This window comes from Lissotriton helveticus, chromosome 8 (assembly GCF_964261635.1).
Source record: "Lissotriton helveticus chromosome 8, aLisHel1.1, whole genome shotgun sequence".
In the NCBI taxonomy this organism is placed as follows: Eukaryota; Metazoa; Chordata; class Amphibia; order Caudata; family Salamandridae; genus Lissotriton; species Lissotriton helveticus.
In genome coordinates this window covers 1682727625-1682745062 of record NC_136069.1, presented here as the reverse complement: position 1 = coordinate 1682745062, position 17438 = coordinate 1682727625, and the positions used below count along the sequence as shown (strand labels likewise).

The 17438-nt window shown below is 45.9% G+C and overlaps 1 protein-coding gene across 1 annotated transcript in view; it reads right to left on the bottom strand.

Moving 5' to 3' along the window:
• The window catches only part of LOC144774087 (transient receptor potential cation channel subfamily M member 2-like), a 900698-nt gene that overhangs the window by 858912 nt on the left and 24348 nt on the right, over positions 1–17438 (bottom strand). Inside the window, 1 exon segment of the mRNA XM_078659113.1 lies at positions 12343–12506. Coding sequence (XP_078515239.1) covers positions 12343–12506 — 164 coding nt within the window.

The window sequence follows — 17438 nt, the reverse complement described above, 5'->3', positions numbered from 1 at the left end:
AGGGTAAAGGCTACTTGTCACTAAGGCTGGTGCAGGCATATATTTCTTAATGTATTGCGTGTGCTATGAATCTTCTATGGACATTAATTCAGTAATTCTCTTGCATGGAGACTGAAAGGCTAGACTATAGATGAAGATGTTTATGCAGCTCGTTAGCTAGGAATGTGAAGCCGGGGAGCTGAACTGATAACTAGAGGCATAACATATTCTTGGCAGACAGGCAGGCAGGCCAGGCCGGGCACCGCGCTGCTTGGCAGAAAGTAAGCGAAGGGTCAGGGATGCGGGAGGGGCTGCATCGCTCCTCAGAGTGGTTTCAGGAGACTTGAGGCTGAATCTGGTGTCGGGCCCTTTGAGGCCTAGAAACGGGGACAACTCGATGAATTAACGTGCACAATGTAAAGACGTTGGCAACATAGGCCTAATACTCGTTGCTTTCAGGAGGACTGGATAACTAACATATTAACGTTGGACACAACTGTAATTGCGTCTTTATTCGGGCAAGGGGGTGAATATGCATATCGATCATGCACATATAACATATACTGGGGAACACGTAGGGACACATGACAGGGCAAAATTCACTTTTCCACAGAGACAAGGGAATAGAGATTTGGTGGTATATTTGAACACTTTTCTGGGTCTGGTTACGAAAAGTAACTAGCCCAGATCCAAACAAGCGGCTGTCTTTTACCAACGGCTTAAAGGTGACTTAAAGGATGTCACCGCTGAGGTTGACCCCAGCACACGTCACATGAGGATCTAAGCGATTTGACCTTATGTCGGATCATCGTCTTAACGAAAGAAAGGGGGCTAACAAGAGAAGAGAAAAGCTATACCCATGGTTTGAGAGATCCAGGATGTATGATTTGACCCCACCACATGAGCCCATGAATATAGGGATGTTGAGAGCATCGCGATCTGCGGAATAAAGGGAAGCAAGATGCAAGAATGGACTCTGTTTGTACTGTGGAAAGAAAGTGTGCTTCATCCGCGACTGCTTATCAAAACCCAAAGGGCCGCGTTCTGGATCTGGATCCACCGCAGCAGTGTCCAGAGCAAAGAGAGCTCGAGATAGAATGAAGGGTCTCTCTCGAGCGGAATAAACATTCCTTCTATTTCAAAACTTATCAAGGCCCATCGGCAGCATCTGTTTATTCCCATCCAGATATATATATATATATATATATATCCAGTCAAAGTGGTGTCTGGTGTTAGCATGATAGACTCCTGGGCTAGGTTGCTGCTTTATGGATCATACAGAGACCAAGAAACTGGGTATTGCCCACCTTGAGAAGAATATACCAGAGCAAGTGTTTGCGGTGGATGGGAAACTCCTGGAGTCCGGACCAATTTGCTCCATAACAGAGCACCTGTTGATCCTGTATGAATCCTCACATATGGAGACCATAACCTTCAGTATTATTCACATACAGCAATAGGGGGTGAACCTGGGGTTGCCTTGGCCACAGAAACATAACCCAGAGATAAATTGGGATGAGAATAAACTGAGTTTAAACTCTGGTTATTGTCAAGAATACTGTTTACCCCCCTTGGAACAACTGGTGAGCCCATTGGCTACTACACAGCATATAGCTATCTCAGAAAAGGAGATCACGACCAGACAGTACCATGAATTTGCGGATGTCTTGAGCAACGATATGACAGAGATACTACCGCCTTATAGACAGTATGACTGTCAAATAGATCTTATACCAGGCTCCACAGTGACATGCAAAAAATATATGCCTTGACGGACCTGAGAACAAACATCTGCGTCAATACCTAGAAATATACCTGGCGTTAGGGTTTATACGCCATTCAAAGTCTCCCGCAGCTTTGACTTTGTTCTTCAGACCCAAAGTCAACGGGAAGTAAAGGACTTGCATAGACTTCTACGCATTGAATACCATCGCTGTCAGGAATCAGTATCCTTTACCTTTGATTCCTGTACTACTGGAACCAGTTAAAAAAGCGGTAATCTATGCCAAGTTGGACCTTATGGGAGCTTACCATTTAGTGCGCATGAGAGAGGGAGACAAATGGAAGACATCATTCAAAACCCATTACATCCTCTACGAGTACTTGGGGCATGCCGTTTGAGATGTGTAATGCTCCACGGCATTTCAGCTCTTCCTTAATGATGTATTAAAAAATATCTAGACAGATACGTAGTAGTGTACATCAATGACATCCTTATCCACTCGAATTGTGAGAAAAGCCATAGACAACATGTTAGTGCAGTATTAGGCACCCTACGGGAACACTGGTTGTTCAGCATGTTATCTAAATGTGAGTTCTACTTCTCTACTGTTGAATTCTTGGGGGTGATACTTGCTCCTTATGAAAAGGAAATGGCAGTGAGGAAACTCTTAGCTGAGAAGGAGTCTCCGTGCCTGCAAACCATTCACGACCTCCAGTGTTTTCTGGGGTTCGCCAACTTTTACAGACGCTTCATCGATCAATTCTTTCACTTGATGGCGCCCATAACCATGTTGCTATGCAAGAAAACTAAGTTCCTATGGAATGTGGATGCTCAAAAGACTTTTGACGATCTCAAACAAGCCTTCTCCTCTGCCCCTGTTCTCGCCCATGCTGACCCTGAAAAACCCTTTACTGTAGAAGCGGATGCTTCAGAGGTGGCAGTGGAAGCGGTGTTGTCTCAACGTAATACGAAAAGGATAACTGCATCCAGTGGCTTATATGTCCCGGAAACTTAACGAAGCAGAAAGGAACTATACAATCACTGAGAAAGAGTTACAAGCAATAAAAGATGCCTTCAGGGAATGAAGACATTGGCTGATGATGGCCAAATACCTTTTCAAGGTTTTTACTGACCATCGCAATTATTGCGGGATGCCAAGCATCTCACATCCACAACAGCTCACAAGGATGCTATTCTTCACAGGATTCAACATTGTTGTAACCTATAGACCCAGGAGGGAAAACAGAAAAGCTGATGCCCTCACACGACAGGACACAATGAAAGAACCTGAAGAGAGAGTACAAAGAACCATAATAGATCCACAACTAGTGAAATGCTCCCTTGATTGCGACCCCTTCTTCAACAAGTTGTTAAAGGGAGTTCAAACATTCACCTGGAGGACTTGGTTGAAGAGGCATCCAGAGTGGCAGCTCAAATAAGGGATACCTGTACGTGGGCATCAAGCGTTGGTACCCACTGAGAAATTAAGGCAACAAGTATTTCAATGGTGCTATGAAGTCCCTTGGGCAGGACACAATAGAATTGCAAAAAAACAGAGAAAGGGTATTACGTCAGTTCTGGTGGCCTAGCGTCCGAGCAGATGTGGTATTAAGGGTTAAACAATATGAGATATGTACTCAAAACGAGATCAACACCCTGAAACAACTAGGGTTGTTACGTCTCCTCCATATGCCAGAAAGATCGTGGGAAAACATATCATTGGACTTCCCTACTGCTAGTCAATTGACCTGGATATTGTTAATCAATGTAGTGAGCTTGCATGCTCTCCCTAGAATGATAGTGTCAGGCAGAGGATGCAGCTCGCAACAGGGTTTTGGAAGGTGTGGTGTGCTGCCTGGCTGATGAGGATTATGAATCCGAAACCGGTCCCAGGATGCTTGTTTCCGGTCCAGGGAAGACATGGCTTGGCAGTTCGGGCTGGACTGTTCCCATGAGGCACAGGGTCAAGACTGATATGCATAAGGCCATGTCTGAACTGGGGTGGTAGAGTGAGCTAAAGAATGGTGATGGATTAAACCCAGATCCGTTGACTGGGAGTGAGTGTTTGATTTCCTCAAGCACTCCATTCATCATCCCCTTTGGTATCGCTTTGTTTGCCCTAAGTTGGCAGGGTATGCCCAGACGTGGGTCCCTTGCTCACTCTACCACTGGATTCGAGATAGCCTGGCTGATGAGGATTATGAATCCGAAACCGGTCCCAGGATGCTTGTTTCCGGTCCAGGGAAGGCATGGCTTGGCAGTTCGGGCTGGACTGTTCCCATGAGGCACAGGGTCAGACTGATTTGCATAAGGCCATGTCTGAACTGGGGTGGTGGAGTGAGCTAAAGAATGGTGATTGATTAAACCCAGATCAGTTGACTGGGGGTGAGTGTTTGATTTGCTCAAGCGCTCCGTCCACCATCCCCTTTGGTATCGCTTTGCCTTACAAATGTCAGCAGCTCTGTCTACTAGTTTCCATCCACAAACAGATGGTCAAACCGAACGTTTGAATCAAATATTAAAACAATACCTCAGGTGTTATGTAGATAAGAATACGGCTAGCTGAAGTGAAGTTCTGTTGTCAGCTTGGGAGCATACCATTGGTTTAATGGTGCCTTTCCTTATCCTGTTTCAGTGGTCTTTCTCGGCCCCTTATGGGTTGATGGGACCACGTGGCCCGTTTTGTCGGACTTCACCCTACATCCAAATTATCTTGATGTTTCACCTGCAGAGCTGTGACTATTACACATGTTTCCTTTCAGGCATCATCGGATCTACAGTTCAACAACAATTTGACATAAACACTAAACAGGAGGGACAACCTCCGTATCGGGCCCTGTTTCAAAAGGAAAAAGTTGCCACTTTAACACCGAAGTATGCCTCAGATGGTGAGACCCCTGCTCCTCGATTAGAGATGGGCCGTGACACTCCTCAACAGCGCGGCGGATGGTACCATAGTGCGGGAGGCACTCCATCCTTGTCTGTAGATGCTCATTAGGCCACTGGAGTCAAGCTATCCTGGCTGAAGACGGCTGATAGTCAGAAACCGGTCCTAGGATGCTTGATTCTGGTCCAGAGAAGACATGGCTTAGCAGTTCGGGCTGGACTGTTCCCATGAGGCACAGGGTCAAGACTGACTGGCATATGGCCATGTCTGAACTGGGGTGACTTGGTGAGCAAAATAACGATTGATTAAACCCAGATCCTTCCCTGGGGTGAATGTTTTGCCATTGTGCAACATTCCGTCCATCATCTTGTGTGTTTTGCTGTTCACCCTATGTAGGAAGGGTATGCCCAGACATGGGTCCCATGCTCACTAGGCCACTGGAGTCAAACTATCCTGGCTGAAGACGGCTGATAGCCAGAAACCGGTCCTAGGATGCTTGATTCCGGTCCAGGGAAGACATGGCTTGGCAGTTCGGGCTGGACTGTTTCCATGAGGCACAGGGTCAAGACTGCTTTGCATATGGCCATGTCTGAACTGGGGTGGCTTGGTGAGCAAAATAACGATGGATTAAACCCAGATCTGTGACTGGGGGTGAATGTTTTGCCATTGTGCAACATTCCGTCCATCATCTTGTGTGTTTTGCTGTTCACCCTATGTGGGAAGGGTATGCCCAGACGTGGGTCCTGTGCTCACTAGGCCACTGGAGTCAAGCTATCCTGGCTGAAGACGGCTGATAGCCAGAAACCGGTCCTAGGATGCTTAATTCCGGTACCGGGAAGACATGGCTTGGCAGTTCGGGCTGGACTGTTCCCATGAGAACCAGGGTCAATACTGATTTGCATATGGCCATGTCTGAACTGGGGTGGCTTGGTGAGCAAAATAACAATGGATTAAACCCAGATCTTTGATTGGGGGTGAATGTTTTGACATTGTGCAACATTCCGTCCATCATCTTGTGTGTTTTGCTCTTCACCCTATGTGGGAAGGGTATGCCCAGACGTGGGTCCCGTGCTCACTAGGCCACTCGAGTCAAGCTATCCTGGCTGAAGAAGGCTGATAGCCAGAAACCGGTCCTAGGATGCTTGATTCCGGTCCAGGGAAGACATGGCTTGGCAGTTTGGGCTGGACTGTTCCCATGAGGCACAGGGTCAAGACTGATTTGCATATGGCCATGTCTGGACTGGAGTGGATTGGTGAGCAAAATAAAGATGGATTAAACCCAGGTCTGTGACTGGGGGTGAATGTTTTGCCATTGTGCAACATTCCGTCCATCATCTTGTATGTTTTGCTGTTCACCCTATGTGGGAAGGGTATGCCCAGACGTGGGTCCCGTGCTCACTAGGCCACTGGAGTCAAGCTATCCTGGCTGAAGACGGCTGATAGCCAGAAACCGGTCCTAGGATGCTTGATTCCGGTCCAGGGAAGACATGGCTTGGCAGTTCGGGCTGGACTGTTTCCATGAGGCACAGGGTCAAGACTGCTTTGCATATGGCCATGTCTGAACTGGGGTGGCTTGGTGAGCAAAATAACGATGGATTAAACCCAGATCTGTGACTGGGGGTGAATGTTTTGCCATTGTGCAACATTCCGTCCATCATCTTGTGTGTTTTGCTGTTCACCCTATGTGGGAAGGGTATGCCCAGACGTGGGTCCTGTGCTCACTAGGCCACTGGAGTCAAGCTATCCTGGCTGAAGACGGCTGATAGCCAGAAACCGGTCCTAGGATGCTTAATTCCGGTACCGGGAAGACATGGCTTGGCAGTTCGGGCTGGACTGTTCCCATGAGAACCAGGGTCAATACTGATTTGCATATGGCCATGTCTGAACTGGGGTGGCTTGGTGAGCAAAATAACAATGGATTAAACCCAGATCTTTGATTGGGGGTGAATGTTTTGACATTGTGCAACATTCCGTCCATCATCTTGTGTGTTTTGCTCTTCACCCTATGTGGGAAGGGTATGCCCAGACGTGGGTCCCGTGCTCACTAGGCCACTCGAGTCAAGCTATCCTGGCTGAAGAAGGCTGATAGCCAGAAACCGGTCCTAGGATGCTTGATTCCGGTCCAGGGAAGACATGGCTTGGCAGTTTGGGCTGGACTGTTCCCATGAGGCACAGGGTCAAGACTGATTTGCATATGGCCATGTCTGGACTGGAGTGGATTGGTGAGCAAAATAAAGATGGATTAAACCCAGGTCTGTGACTGGGGGTGAATGTTTTGCCATTGTGCAACATTCCGTCCATCATCTTGTATGTTTTGCTGTTCACCCTATGTGGGAAGGGTATGCCCAGACGTGGGTCCCGTGCTCACTAGGCCACTGGAGTCAAGCTATCCTGGCTGAAGACGGCTGATAGCCAGAAACCGGTCCTAGGATGCTTGATTCCTGTCCAAGGAAGACATGGCTTGGCAGTTCGGGCTGGACTGTTCCCATGAGGCACAGGGTCAAGACTGATTTGCATATGGCCATGTCTGAACTGGGGTAGCTTGGTGAGCAAAATAACGATGGGTTAAACCCAGACCTGCGACTGGGGGTGATTTTTTTGCCATTGTGCAACATTCCGTCCATCATCTTGTGTGTTTTGCTGTTCACCCTATGTGGGAAGGGCTAATTCTAATTTTAGTTGTCTCTTCTCCCTCCTGTCCACTAGTTCTGCTGAGGACAGGCTCCTTCCAGACACACTACTGCCCGCCCTTGAAGGTATCCCAGGACCTGTTAACAGATTCCCCCCCTTCGGTTCTGTACAGCATGTCCACTTCTATGATGGTGTTATGATCCCCTTCTTCCTCCCCTTTTTCCCCCTCTGGGTGAGCTGCCACCCATGCTCTCAAGCTGGTTTGGAGTTCCACTTTCTTCGCACCACGCTTGAAGAACACCCCTTTCTCCTGACAAAATTCCATGAGTTGGGCTGCTGTATAAGTCTCTAACTCAGCCAACTCAAACTCCATTTTACCAGGCGGGCCCTCAGACATTTATTTGGGTTACTCAACAGAGAGGTGTCAAATAAGGGCTACTTCAACCCACCACCAAAAGGAATTTGGAAAAAACAAAAACGTCCAATCAGGGAGACCCACTAGGAGAAAACTCCAAAATTTTAGGTGTAGGGTGCGTGGTGCACACTGAGCCACTGTCAAGTGGATGCAAGCAAAAGTCCTAATCCCACCGCTGAACACCAATATGTTGGACCTGGGGTTACCGGTCCACCTAGGGTAGCCTGGCACCAAGTGGGAAGGCCTTACTCCAAGGCAATTTGTTGGGCTTGCGTCACACTCACTACAGTAACACAGCGTACCTCCGCTTAAAAATGACACCACACCCTCTTTAGAAAAGAATGGAAAAGCTTTATCTCTTGTTCATAAATCAACTTCAATGTTTAGCAGTGAAAAATTTACATCATAGGCATTTCCACGTATGATTAATCAAAACATTAAAGCTTCACATTCCCTTTGTTTACAATTCAGTACCCAACAGATGAAATGAGCTGGGCAGCTCCTCTTAATACTTTATCTCAGGCAGTAACTTTACAGTTTTAATGTATCAAGCAGCAGGTTACACTTCATAAATAGAAAGCACAGGTAATCCTATAGATTTGCAAAAGAAGTAGTCACATATACCAGAGGGATGATAATCAGGTATTGTATTCCAACTAGGCAGCCATCCAGTTCATATCAATTAGAGCTACTGATATAACCCCACAGAGGATGATGAACTTTTGTGTTCCAGAGTTATTTATCTTCCTCTATTGTCTGCACGTTTTCCCTCAAGTCCTGTTACACAAACCATGTGGGAATCTAAGTCTGAATACCACCCGAGGCCTCACTTTCAAGGGGCTGTGACGAACAGTTTCTCTTTTCTTTCCACTTCTATATCTGACTCTAGACCAATATATCCTGTGTTCTATTATCCCTGTCTCTTTATATAATACCTAAGATTATCCCCCACTCAAGTGTAGAATGGAGGGGGAACACTTCAACAACACTTGGGTCAATTTACCTCACTCGAGGCTCTTACCGGCTCTTGGAACAGAAGGAGCCGACAATCCCTTCAAGCCCTGCCCCAGTCCTTAGTCCGCACTTGGGACCGGGAACGGAAGGCAAATGCGGTGTGAGCTACCGGCCAGAATCCCAGGCCGGTTCAGCTCTTCCCTCTCCCCCACGTCTCTGACAGAATCGTCCGGCGCCTTTCACCACGTCACCGCCTCTGGTGAGCCGGCCACTTCCTAATTCCAGCGCCGGCCCTGATCTTCCCGATAGGTGGAGCTGACGACGCCCACCAGCCCAGGCAGGGATCAACGGGGCGGTTCTCTTTCAATGTGGGACCCGCCCCATCCAGCTCCAATGCCTCTCGCTGAGGAGCGGGACCGGCGCCTTCGCCTGACCGGGACCCAGCAGCACAACAGGAAACGAAGGCTCTCGCTGGACGAACTTCAGGGAAATCAAGTTATCAGTGGAATTCTCCCCTTCCTCCCTCCTCTTCCTTACTATCTGTGGCAGAAGGTGGGGGAGCAGGTCGCTTAACGCTCAGGGTAATGTAGGTTTCTCCTTAACCTCCCCCCTCTCCCTTCCTCTGCACAGACAACCCGGAGGGAATCTTTCTTTGGACAGCTGCTAGTCCGACGGCGTCCCCAATACTCTCATAACGGTGGAGCTAAATCCTGAGGAGATCTTAGGAACCCCACAGTCCGTCTTCACTCCTCTAGGAAGGGCAGCAGCAGCGCAGGTCCCCTCAGGGTTCACGCTCACCACCTTTTTACCGAAGCGACATGATGTCCCTCTGTGACCTGGCGATCTCAAAGTTCAAGGGGGGAATGGAGATCATTAACCACTTCCCCACTTTGGTACTGGGTCCTCTTGATCCCTCTCACGGCTGGGCCAGTTCAGCCGGTAGGGAGGCAGATTCACCACACCTGGCAGCAGCTCTTCAGAACCATCAACCTGGTCAGGATCACCCTTCCACATACACAGCAGTCTGCACTCTAGTCAGTTCCTTAGTGTGGACCAAAATGGCCGACAAGTGAGCTCACTTATATAACCTAGGCCCAGGTCTCTAGAAGGGACCAGAACGTTCTAGATCCCCCTAATGCTAGTCTATGGGCCATGGCTCTGAGGTAACTCCTGACAGGGCAACCATTTTGGATACTGGATAGACCACCATTTTAGAAAGGACACACCTGCGCCTCAGCACTGATTAGCAGTGAGGGGACCCCCAGAGGTTTAAAAATCAACATCCAAAAATAGGGTAGACAGAAAGAAAATGGAAGGCAAAAAGGGGAGAAAAATAGGGAGGGACCACCCAAAGGGCTGACAGGTCTAACAGGAAGGGTATGCCCAGACGTGGGTCCCGTGCTCACTAGGCCACAGAAGTCAAGCTATCCTGGCTGAAGACGGCTGATAGCAAGAAACCGGTCCAAGTATGCTTGATTCCGGTCCAAGGAAGACATGGCTTGGCAGTTCGGGCTGGACTGTTCCCATGAGGCACAGGGTCAAGACTGATTTGCATATGGCCATGTCTGAACTGGGGTGGCTTGGTAAGCAAAATAACGATGGATTAAACCCAGATCCGTGACTGGGGGTGAATGTTTTGCCATTGTGCAACAATCCGTCCATCATCTTGTGTGTTTTGGTGAGAGCAACTGATACTTCCAGTACAAGGGAAACAGCAGATACACAGGTTTCCCCCCCTGATAGGCTTTATGAGATAGTTCTCAAAATTGAATGCAATATAAAACGGACAATTAAGGCAATCTTTTGGGAAATTCTTACCTCCTCTTATGACATTTTATTGGCGGGGGTGGCTTGGCCCCCTCCATTTTTCTTGGCTTTTTCCTGCGGGGAATGCGTAATACTGCTGAGTTTTTCATGTTACATCTTGGAAGAGGCTAAACAAGCCTACCTGTCGGAATGGGCTTTGACCCTCGTGCCAGCTGAGTATCATAACCAGGTGGGCTGGAATTAACATTCACTGGAGCATGAAATTCCTTTATGATCTATGCCACAGCCACAAGCTTGATATCCTATCAACCGAGACGCCAAAGGTTCCGTAAGTGAAATTTTGACCAAGTTGGAATATCAGGGTATAATTGAACCCTGTGTTTCAACAATGAATAATCTTTTTTTTCCGATATTGAAACCGGACCTGTAGCATAGTTATGGATTATAGAAATGTAAATAGTCATGTTCGTACATTTGCCGTACAGAAGACACACATCTCTGCGTTGATTAATAACATAGTCCGTAAAAAGTATAGGACAACTCTGGATATATCTAATGGGTTTTACAATCACAATCTGGCTCCTGACAGCCGTGACTTGACCGCATTTACCATGGTCGACAATCAGAAAAGATTTACGCATTTGCTTATGGCTATAAGAATAGTCTTGGGGCTTTTGCTGCGCTTGGGGTGTCTCTTTTACACAACATAGAGGAAGTTGAAGTTAAAACATTTATAAAGCGCTCGTATACCGAACGGTTTCTTGGCGCCCAATGCATTCTCATACGTTAATGACATTTATTTGACGGATGAAGAGTTGATAGTGCATCTTGTCCGTGTTCATCGCATCATCATTTTCTTTTGCCGAGTTGGGGTACAAATGACATTTTGGTAAGTCTCACATCGCCTGTTTGGCGGTACTCTTCTTGGGTTACAAACACAACAATGAAGGTAGGGGGTTAGCCCCTCACTTTTTGGATAAATGTGTACAATTGCATCTTCCTTCCACTCTAAAGAAGTTGCAATCTTTGCGTATTTTTTTTTATTTTGGATATTCCTGAATATGCCCAGCGTATCAAACCACTTTATGCATTGATACATTCCTCTTTTTCATCTTCCAGCTGGCTTCCAGAACATACCTCGATTCTTCTGTTTTTGCAGTCTGATCTGCTTGCGACCAACTTCCTATTAACTTGTGACAATTTTACAAATTTAGTCATACGATTGTACCGGGTACAGTGGGTTTCACGTACTTGACGTACAATGAGGGTGATACCGTCCCCATTTACGAATAATGTCATTTCCAACCAGCACTCAAGCCACCTTAGGAAGAACCTCAATGGTGAATTCCTACACGAATATGACCCCTGAAATCTCTCCTTTTCAAATTTTAATTTAAGGCACATTATTTTCTAAACACATTTCTCACATTTTACCTTTTTCAAAACAATTCAGATAACGTTTGTAAAGATCATTGCATTTGATATTTATGGCTGCATTCACTTTACAAACTTTACTTTTGTCATGCCCTTGTCACCAGAGTCATAAAAAATACAGTTTTGTTGGTAGCAATATTTTGAGTGGAAGCTCTAGTTTTGACTTTCCTGTTATAATCGTTGGTTCCATCTTTCTGAGAATCAACCTGCATATGTCAGCCCCCTCTTAGAGAAAATGACGGGATCCTTGAAGTGTCCTGGCCAGGGAACAAAACTTGACTTCTAGGAAGGGAACTGTCACATTACTTAAGCATGCCCTGTGCTCTCAATGTGTAAGTCCTCCCAAACCTCCACCTTTCCTTTAAGCCATCTATTCATTCAGACATGCTCTCTTGGACGATGTTTATTGTGTCTGACTGTACCGTCCTATCCAGAATCTCTCACTTTGCCCTTCATGGAAGTCCTCTGGACAGCTGCCCTCCTCATTTGCCTTTGAGATTCCTGAGCAGCAAATGCATCCCTTCACCTTTTTCCAAAGCCACTTTCACTCACCTCTGTTCTGATCAGGCTGTCCCTGTTGCTGACGGTGGCCCAGGTAGTGATGCCAATGGTGACAACTTCATTGTTGGGATGGCAACTCCTGCCGAAGTCCCGCACTGCTTCTCCAACAAGCTTCGACACACCGGCATGGCAGCCACCAGTGATGATCCAGGCTCCTAAATTGAGAGGAATGTTCAAAGGTAAGTTGGGCATGATGACTGGAGTTCACAAATGGGACTTTTTCTAATTTAATGTTTTTTCAAACGTGTGTGTTAAAACCCAAGGAGTTAACTAGTAGTGATGAGAAAAGACAGATAAGGAATCCTGGATTCTGAAGTTAGAGGGAAATTGTGAAGTAAATAATTTAATATTGCAGTATTTGATTAAATAGAAAAATTAAATTACTGATGGTAAAGTTCAACTTCGAGAAACTTTCTTTTGTACAGTGGCCCAAAGCCTCAACGAAATACCGGTCTGTAGGGTTCATAAGTTCTAAGGAGTGTTGGTTACAGCTGCCGGTTCAGGAACTTAACTGATTAGTAAATGCCACTACGGTTCATACCCACCCGTCTCCCCGAATATTCAAGTAGGAGTTTCATATTGTGGTTTGTTCCTAATAGAACAAACATCCATGTGCCTTAGAGGGCCTCTTCCTACGAATTGTCATCACTAGACGGAACTGCCATTAAATGCCCTATATAAATGTAACAAACTATCCCTGTCATTCGTTAAGAAGGTAAACTGGTTATGAAGCCTGTTACAGCTAACCTTGTGGCCCGTTCACCGCATGCGTACAACATTTGTGTAGTTTCACATTGTTTTTTTCCATGGGAGTGGCAGGCAGTGCAGCAACGATGATAACCGAACTCTGGGGCATATTAGCAAGGGCAATATCGCAGCTTTAGCAGGACTTTTTCCCGCTAAAGCAGCAATATTTTAATTGCCCTATTAGCAAGCTGTCGCTAACAGCAGTTAGCAACATCTTTCAGGCAGTAGCAACCGGTTTGGGGCCCGTTTGCATGTCAGCGATATTTATCGCTAATGACATGCAAATTGGGCGAACCCAAACTGTTAGCGACTGAAAGCAGTTGCTAACACAGCTATCGCCTATTATCAACGCAGGCTTAGCGATATAAAAAGTCGCGCTAAGAGCGATTATCGCTACAATCTAACGCCTGCTAATAGGATGTCTTACCTGTGTATTCAATGGGAGGTGGATTGTCAGGTTAAGCCCCATTGGCGTTAATGCATGAATATCGCTGAATTTCTAGCGATATTCACGCATTTCGCCGCTATTGCTGGATATTTTCGCACAATGGAGAAAAACATTGCTAATAGTATATTTTCTCCACTAACATATCCAGCGATAAAAAACATGCTAAGCGTGTTTTGCGATAAATATCGCAATTCCTTGCTAATATGCCTCTCTCTTTCTGACTGTTAGTGGAGACTTCTTTACCAGATCCACACCCCTTACTATCCCTGCTCCAATGCATCAATTTTTGCTTTCAGGCCTTGCGCTCATGCTGCAAAGCGCACTACACAACCCTGCTGACTCTCTAGGTAAGTTTGTGTACCTTCATATCCTGGGCTTTCATGCCTTGTGGCTGCACAGGTGCCAATGAGGAATTGTCGAGTGGGGAGTGGGTGGGTCCTCTTGTGACATTCGTACTATAAGTACTATTGGGTTCCCCGCGCTATTTAGCAACCAGCGTTAACTGAAGCTTTCCCATCTGTGTTGCTCGAGGGAGCAAACTACTTATGTCAGGCGTCTTCAACGAGCCGAGGTTTGAGCAGCGTGGGTGAAAGCAACATTGTTTTTGAAAATGTTAGAGTTGTTTTTAAAGCACCCATTCCTCTCTGCATATGAGGAATAACATAAAAAGGTAACTGCTCTCCACATTATTTTTAGCTCCACTCGTACAATTGGTCAGGTTCTGCAGTAAAATAAATATAACCATTTATTTTATTTTATTTTGAAGGTTCTATATAGCGTGAATAAGACTCTTGCAAGTATCAGAGCTCTTTACAAGTCATAAGTAGAAGTCAAGATATAGTAAAAAGAGATCTATGTGAGTATGTTATACATAGTTCTTAGTTGAAAGAAAACAATACTAAGCTAGAGAAAAAAAAACCTGAAGGACGAATATGGAGCACAAGAACACAACAAATAATAAAATACAGTAAATAGTCATAGAGTTCACATGAATTTAGCCATGAGGATCGCTTTCACTTCTCTTTTGAAGGAGGCAGTGGAAGGGTTCATTCTTGTTTCACTGGGGAAAGCGTTCCATATCCTCAGAGCCATACCAGAAAAGAACCGGTTATCCGTTTTTTTCTTGGCAACTTGTTGAGGTTGTAGAAGAGTCTTGGCACTCCTGGACGCTCTGGTGCCCGCAGAGAGTACCAGTTTCTGAGCTAGGTAGTCTGGAGCGTTGTGATATTGGGCCTTGTTCGTCATACAAGCGATTTTTAGATGAATTCTGGCTTCAAATGGTACCCAGTTGAGGGCTCCCAGGTCTGGGGATATGTGAGTGTTTCTCTTACAACCTGTGATGAGTCTCGCAGTTGAGTTGCCCATGGCTCATAGAGGTTGCTGTCAATGACCTTGGGAGGCCACATAAGGTTACTGCCCCATATTCCATGCGGGGATTACTAGAGCTTGAACTAATTGTTTGATATTGTTGGCGGGCATTAAGGGTTTCAGTTTTCGCAGGGCCTTTTGTTGAGGCGCTGATGTGTTTCTGCATCTTTAGGTTACTGTCCAGCATTACCCCTAGCGATTTTGCTGATTCGACTACAGGCGGTTGTCCATTGAGAGCTGTTAAGTGCTTCATCAAATCCAGGATAGTGTGAGTTTTGTTAGGGGGAGCGATTAAAGGGAATTCCGTTTTGAGAAAGTTAAGTTTCAAATGGTTTTCGGCCAGCCATGTTTGGGTTTTTTGTTGTGTGGTGTTGAGCGATTTGATGTCATCAAGTGAGTGGATCTTGATGCATATTTGGGTGTCGTCTGCATACATGTGGAAGTGTATCTTGGTGAGGCTGAGAAGATCAGTAAGAGGTTCAATAAAAAAGGTTGGACATGGTGGGTGAGAGGGAGGAGCCTTGTGGAACTCCTAATGTAACTGGCATGGGGTTGGACAGGGATCGGTTGACCTTGAATCTTTGGGATATATTTTGGAGGGAAGAGGCGAACCAGTTAAATACATTTCCAGACATTCCCATTCTGTGTTTCAGGAGATCAAGCAGGTTGTCGTGTTTGACTGTGTCAAAAGCTGATGACAGGTTGAGTAGGATTAGTAGACAGGCTTCATTTTGGTCTCGAATTTTTAGAGCGTCGTCTAATACATGTGTCATGGCTGATTCGGTGCTGTGACCTGCTCTGAAACCTGATTGAAATTGGTTAAGCAGGTTGAATCGATCAATGTGACTGTTCAGCTGTATGTTAACGCATTTTTCCAGGAGTTTGGCTAACATAGGAATGTTAGAGATCAGACAATAGTTATTAGGGTCCGAGGGGTCCGCTGTAGTTCTTTTTGGGCTAGACGAAACCTGACCGGTTTTCAGGGTGTCTGGAATGGATCTTTGAAGGAGGGATGTGTTCATGATCTTGGTCCAGAGGGGTAGTAAGAGAGGATTGAAGTCTTTTAGGTAGTTCACCGGGAGGGGGTCTGTGAAGTGATTGGAGGGTTTCAGCGCATTTAGCGTCTTTAATATGCTGTCTTCACTGTAGGTGTTGAAGTGGGACCAAGTTGCATTGTTTCTTAGTTTCAATAAAGGGAGATCATTAGCTTGGGCACCAGCCAGGGGCAGCAATGAGTTCTTTTTTCAAGTCTGAGATGGATAGTAGGACCTTGAGTAGATCTGATTTAATGGATTCTGTCTTGGAGGCGAAGAAGGAAGCAAATTCATCACAGTTGAGTAGAGAGAGTGGGCTACTGTTGAGGACATTAGGTAGGCTCTTGGTTTGTGCTATGATAAGACCGAATAGCTTTTTGGGGCGGTTCTTGGCTAGGTTTAGTTGAGACCTGAAGAAATTGGTTTTAGACTTTCTGATCTTTCTAAAATAAGCGTTTCTGGAGATTCTTAGAAGTTTGAGGAGGTCAGCTGAGGGGGCAGCTCTCCAGCGTTGCTTAATTACTCTAAGAGAGCGTCTGTCACATTTAGCCTCCCATCATACCATGGTTTTGAGTCTTTTGAGGAGGTTCTTATCAGTTGCAAAGGGGCAATTTTGTCTAGCAGGTTTTTCATGGAGTGAAAGGGGAAACATCACTTACAACGCAACTTTTACCACGCGATGCTTTTACATTGCAACTTTTACAACGCAAACCATTACAACGCATTGCGCTGGGGGGCGCTCTAGGATAGGGAATATATTTAATTTACTATCCAACACCTTCCCTACTATCCCCGGGGACTGGAGTTGGAATAGTAAATAAAATAATTCACTATCCAGCGCCCCAAAGCACTATGCGTTGTAATGGTATGCTTTGTAAAACTCGTGTTGTAAAAGTATGCGATGTAAAAGCATGCGTTGTAATGTCGTACATCCAGTGAAAGTAGTGATTTGAAAGCCCCTGTACATCGGCCAAGTCTTCCGGGGGAAAGAGAGGGTTTGAGTTAGCTGAAGCTGTAAGGTCAGAGCCCACGTTTTTCAGGTTTCTCTTCCAGATCTTAGTTCTTAGTGGTTGTGTAGGGAGTTGTTTGATGGTTTCCAAGACTTGGAATGTAATGACATGATGGTCAGACCAGTCGCATGGGAGTATCGAGTCGAGCTGTGTGGAGTCCACTTTGGAGATTATTAGGTCGAGAGTTGCACCCTTATCGTGTGTAGGGCTGTTACATATTTGGTTGAGATTAAGATCAGTGAGGAAGGCTTTGAGGCTGTTTACCCCTAGGTCGTTCTGGTCGTCCCAGTGAAGGTTGAATTCCCCTAAGAAAATTAGCTTATTTTGCTGGTTGTCATTTGATGCTGGAATGTCCATGAAGTGTTCTATGAAAATTAGGTTATCTCCCAGAGGATGGTAGAAGGTGTGTAAAGAGCATATTTGTTTGTTGTTGTTGGCGATGTTTAAGCATAGGTATTCACAAGATGATATAGCGGGGGC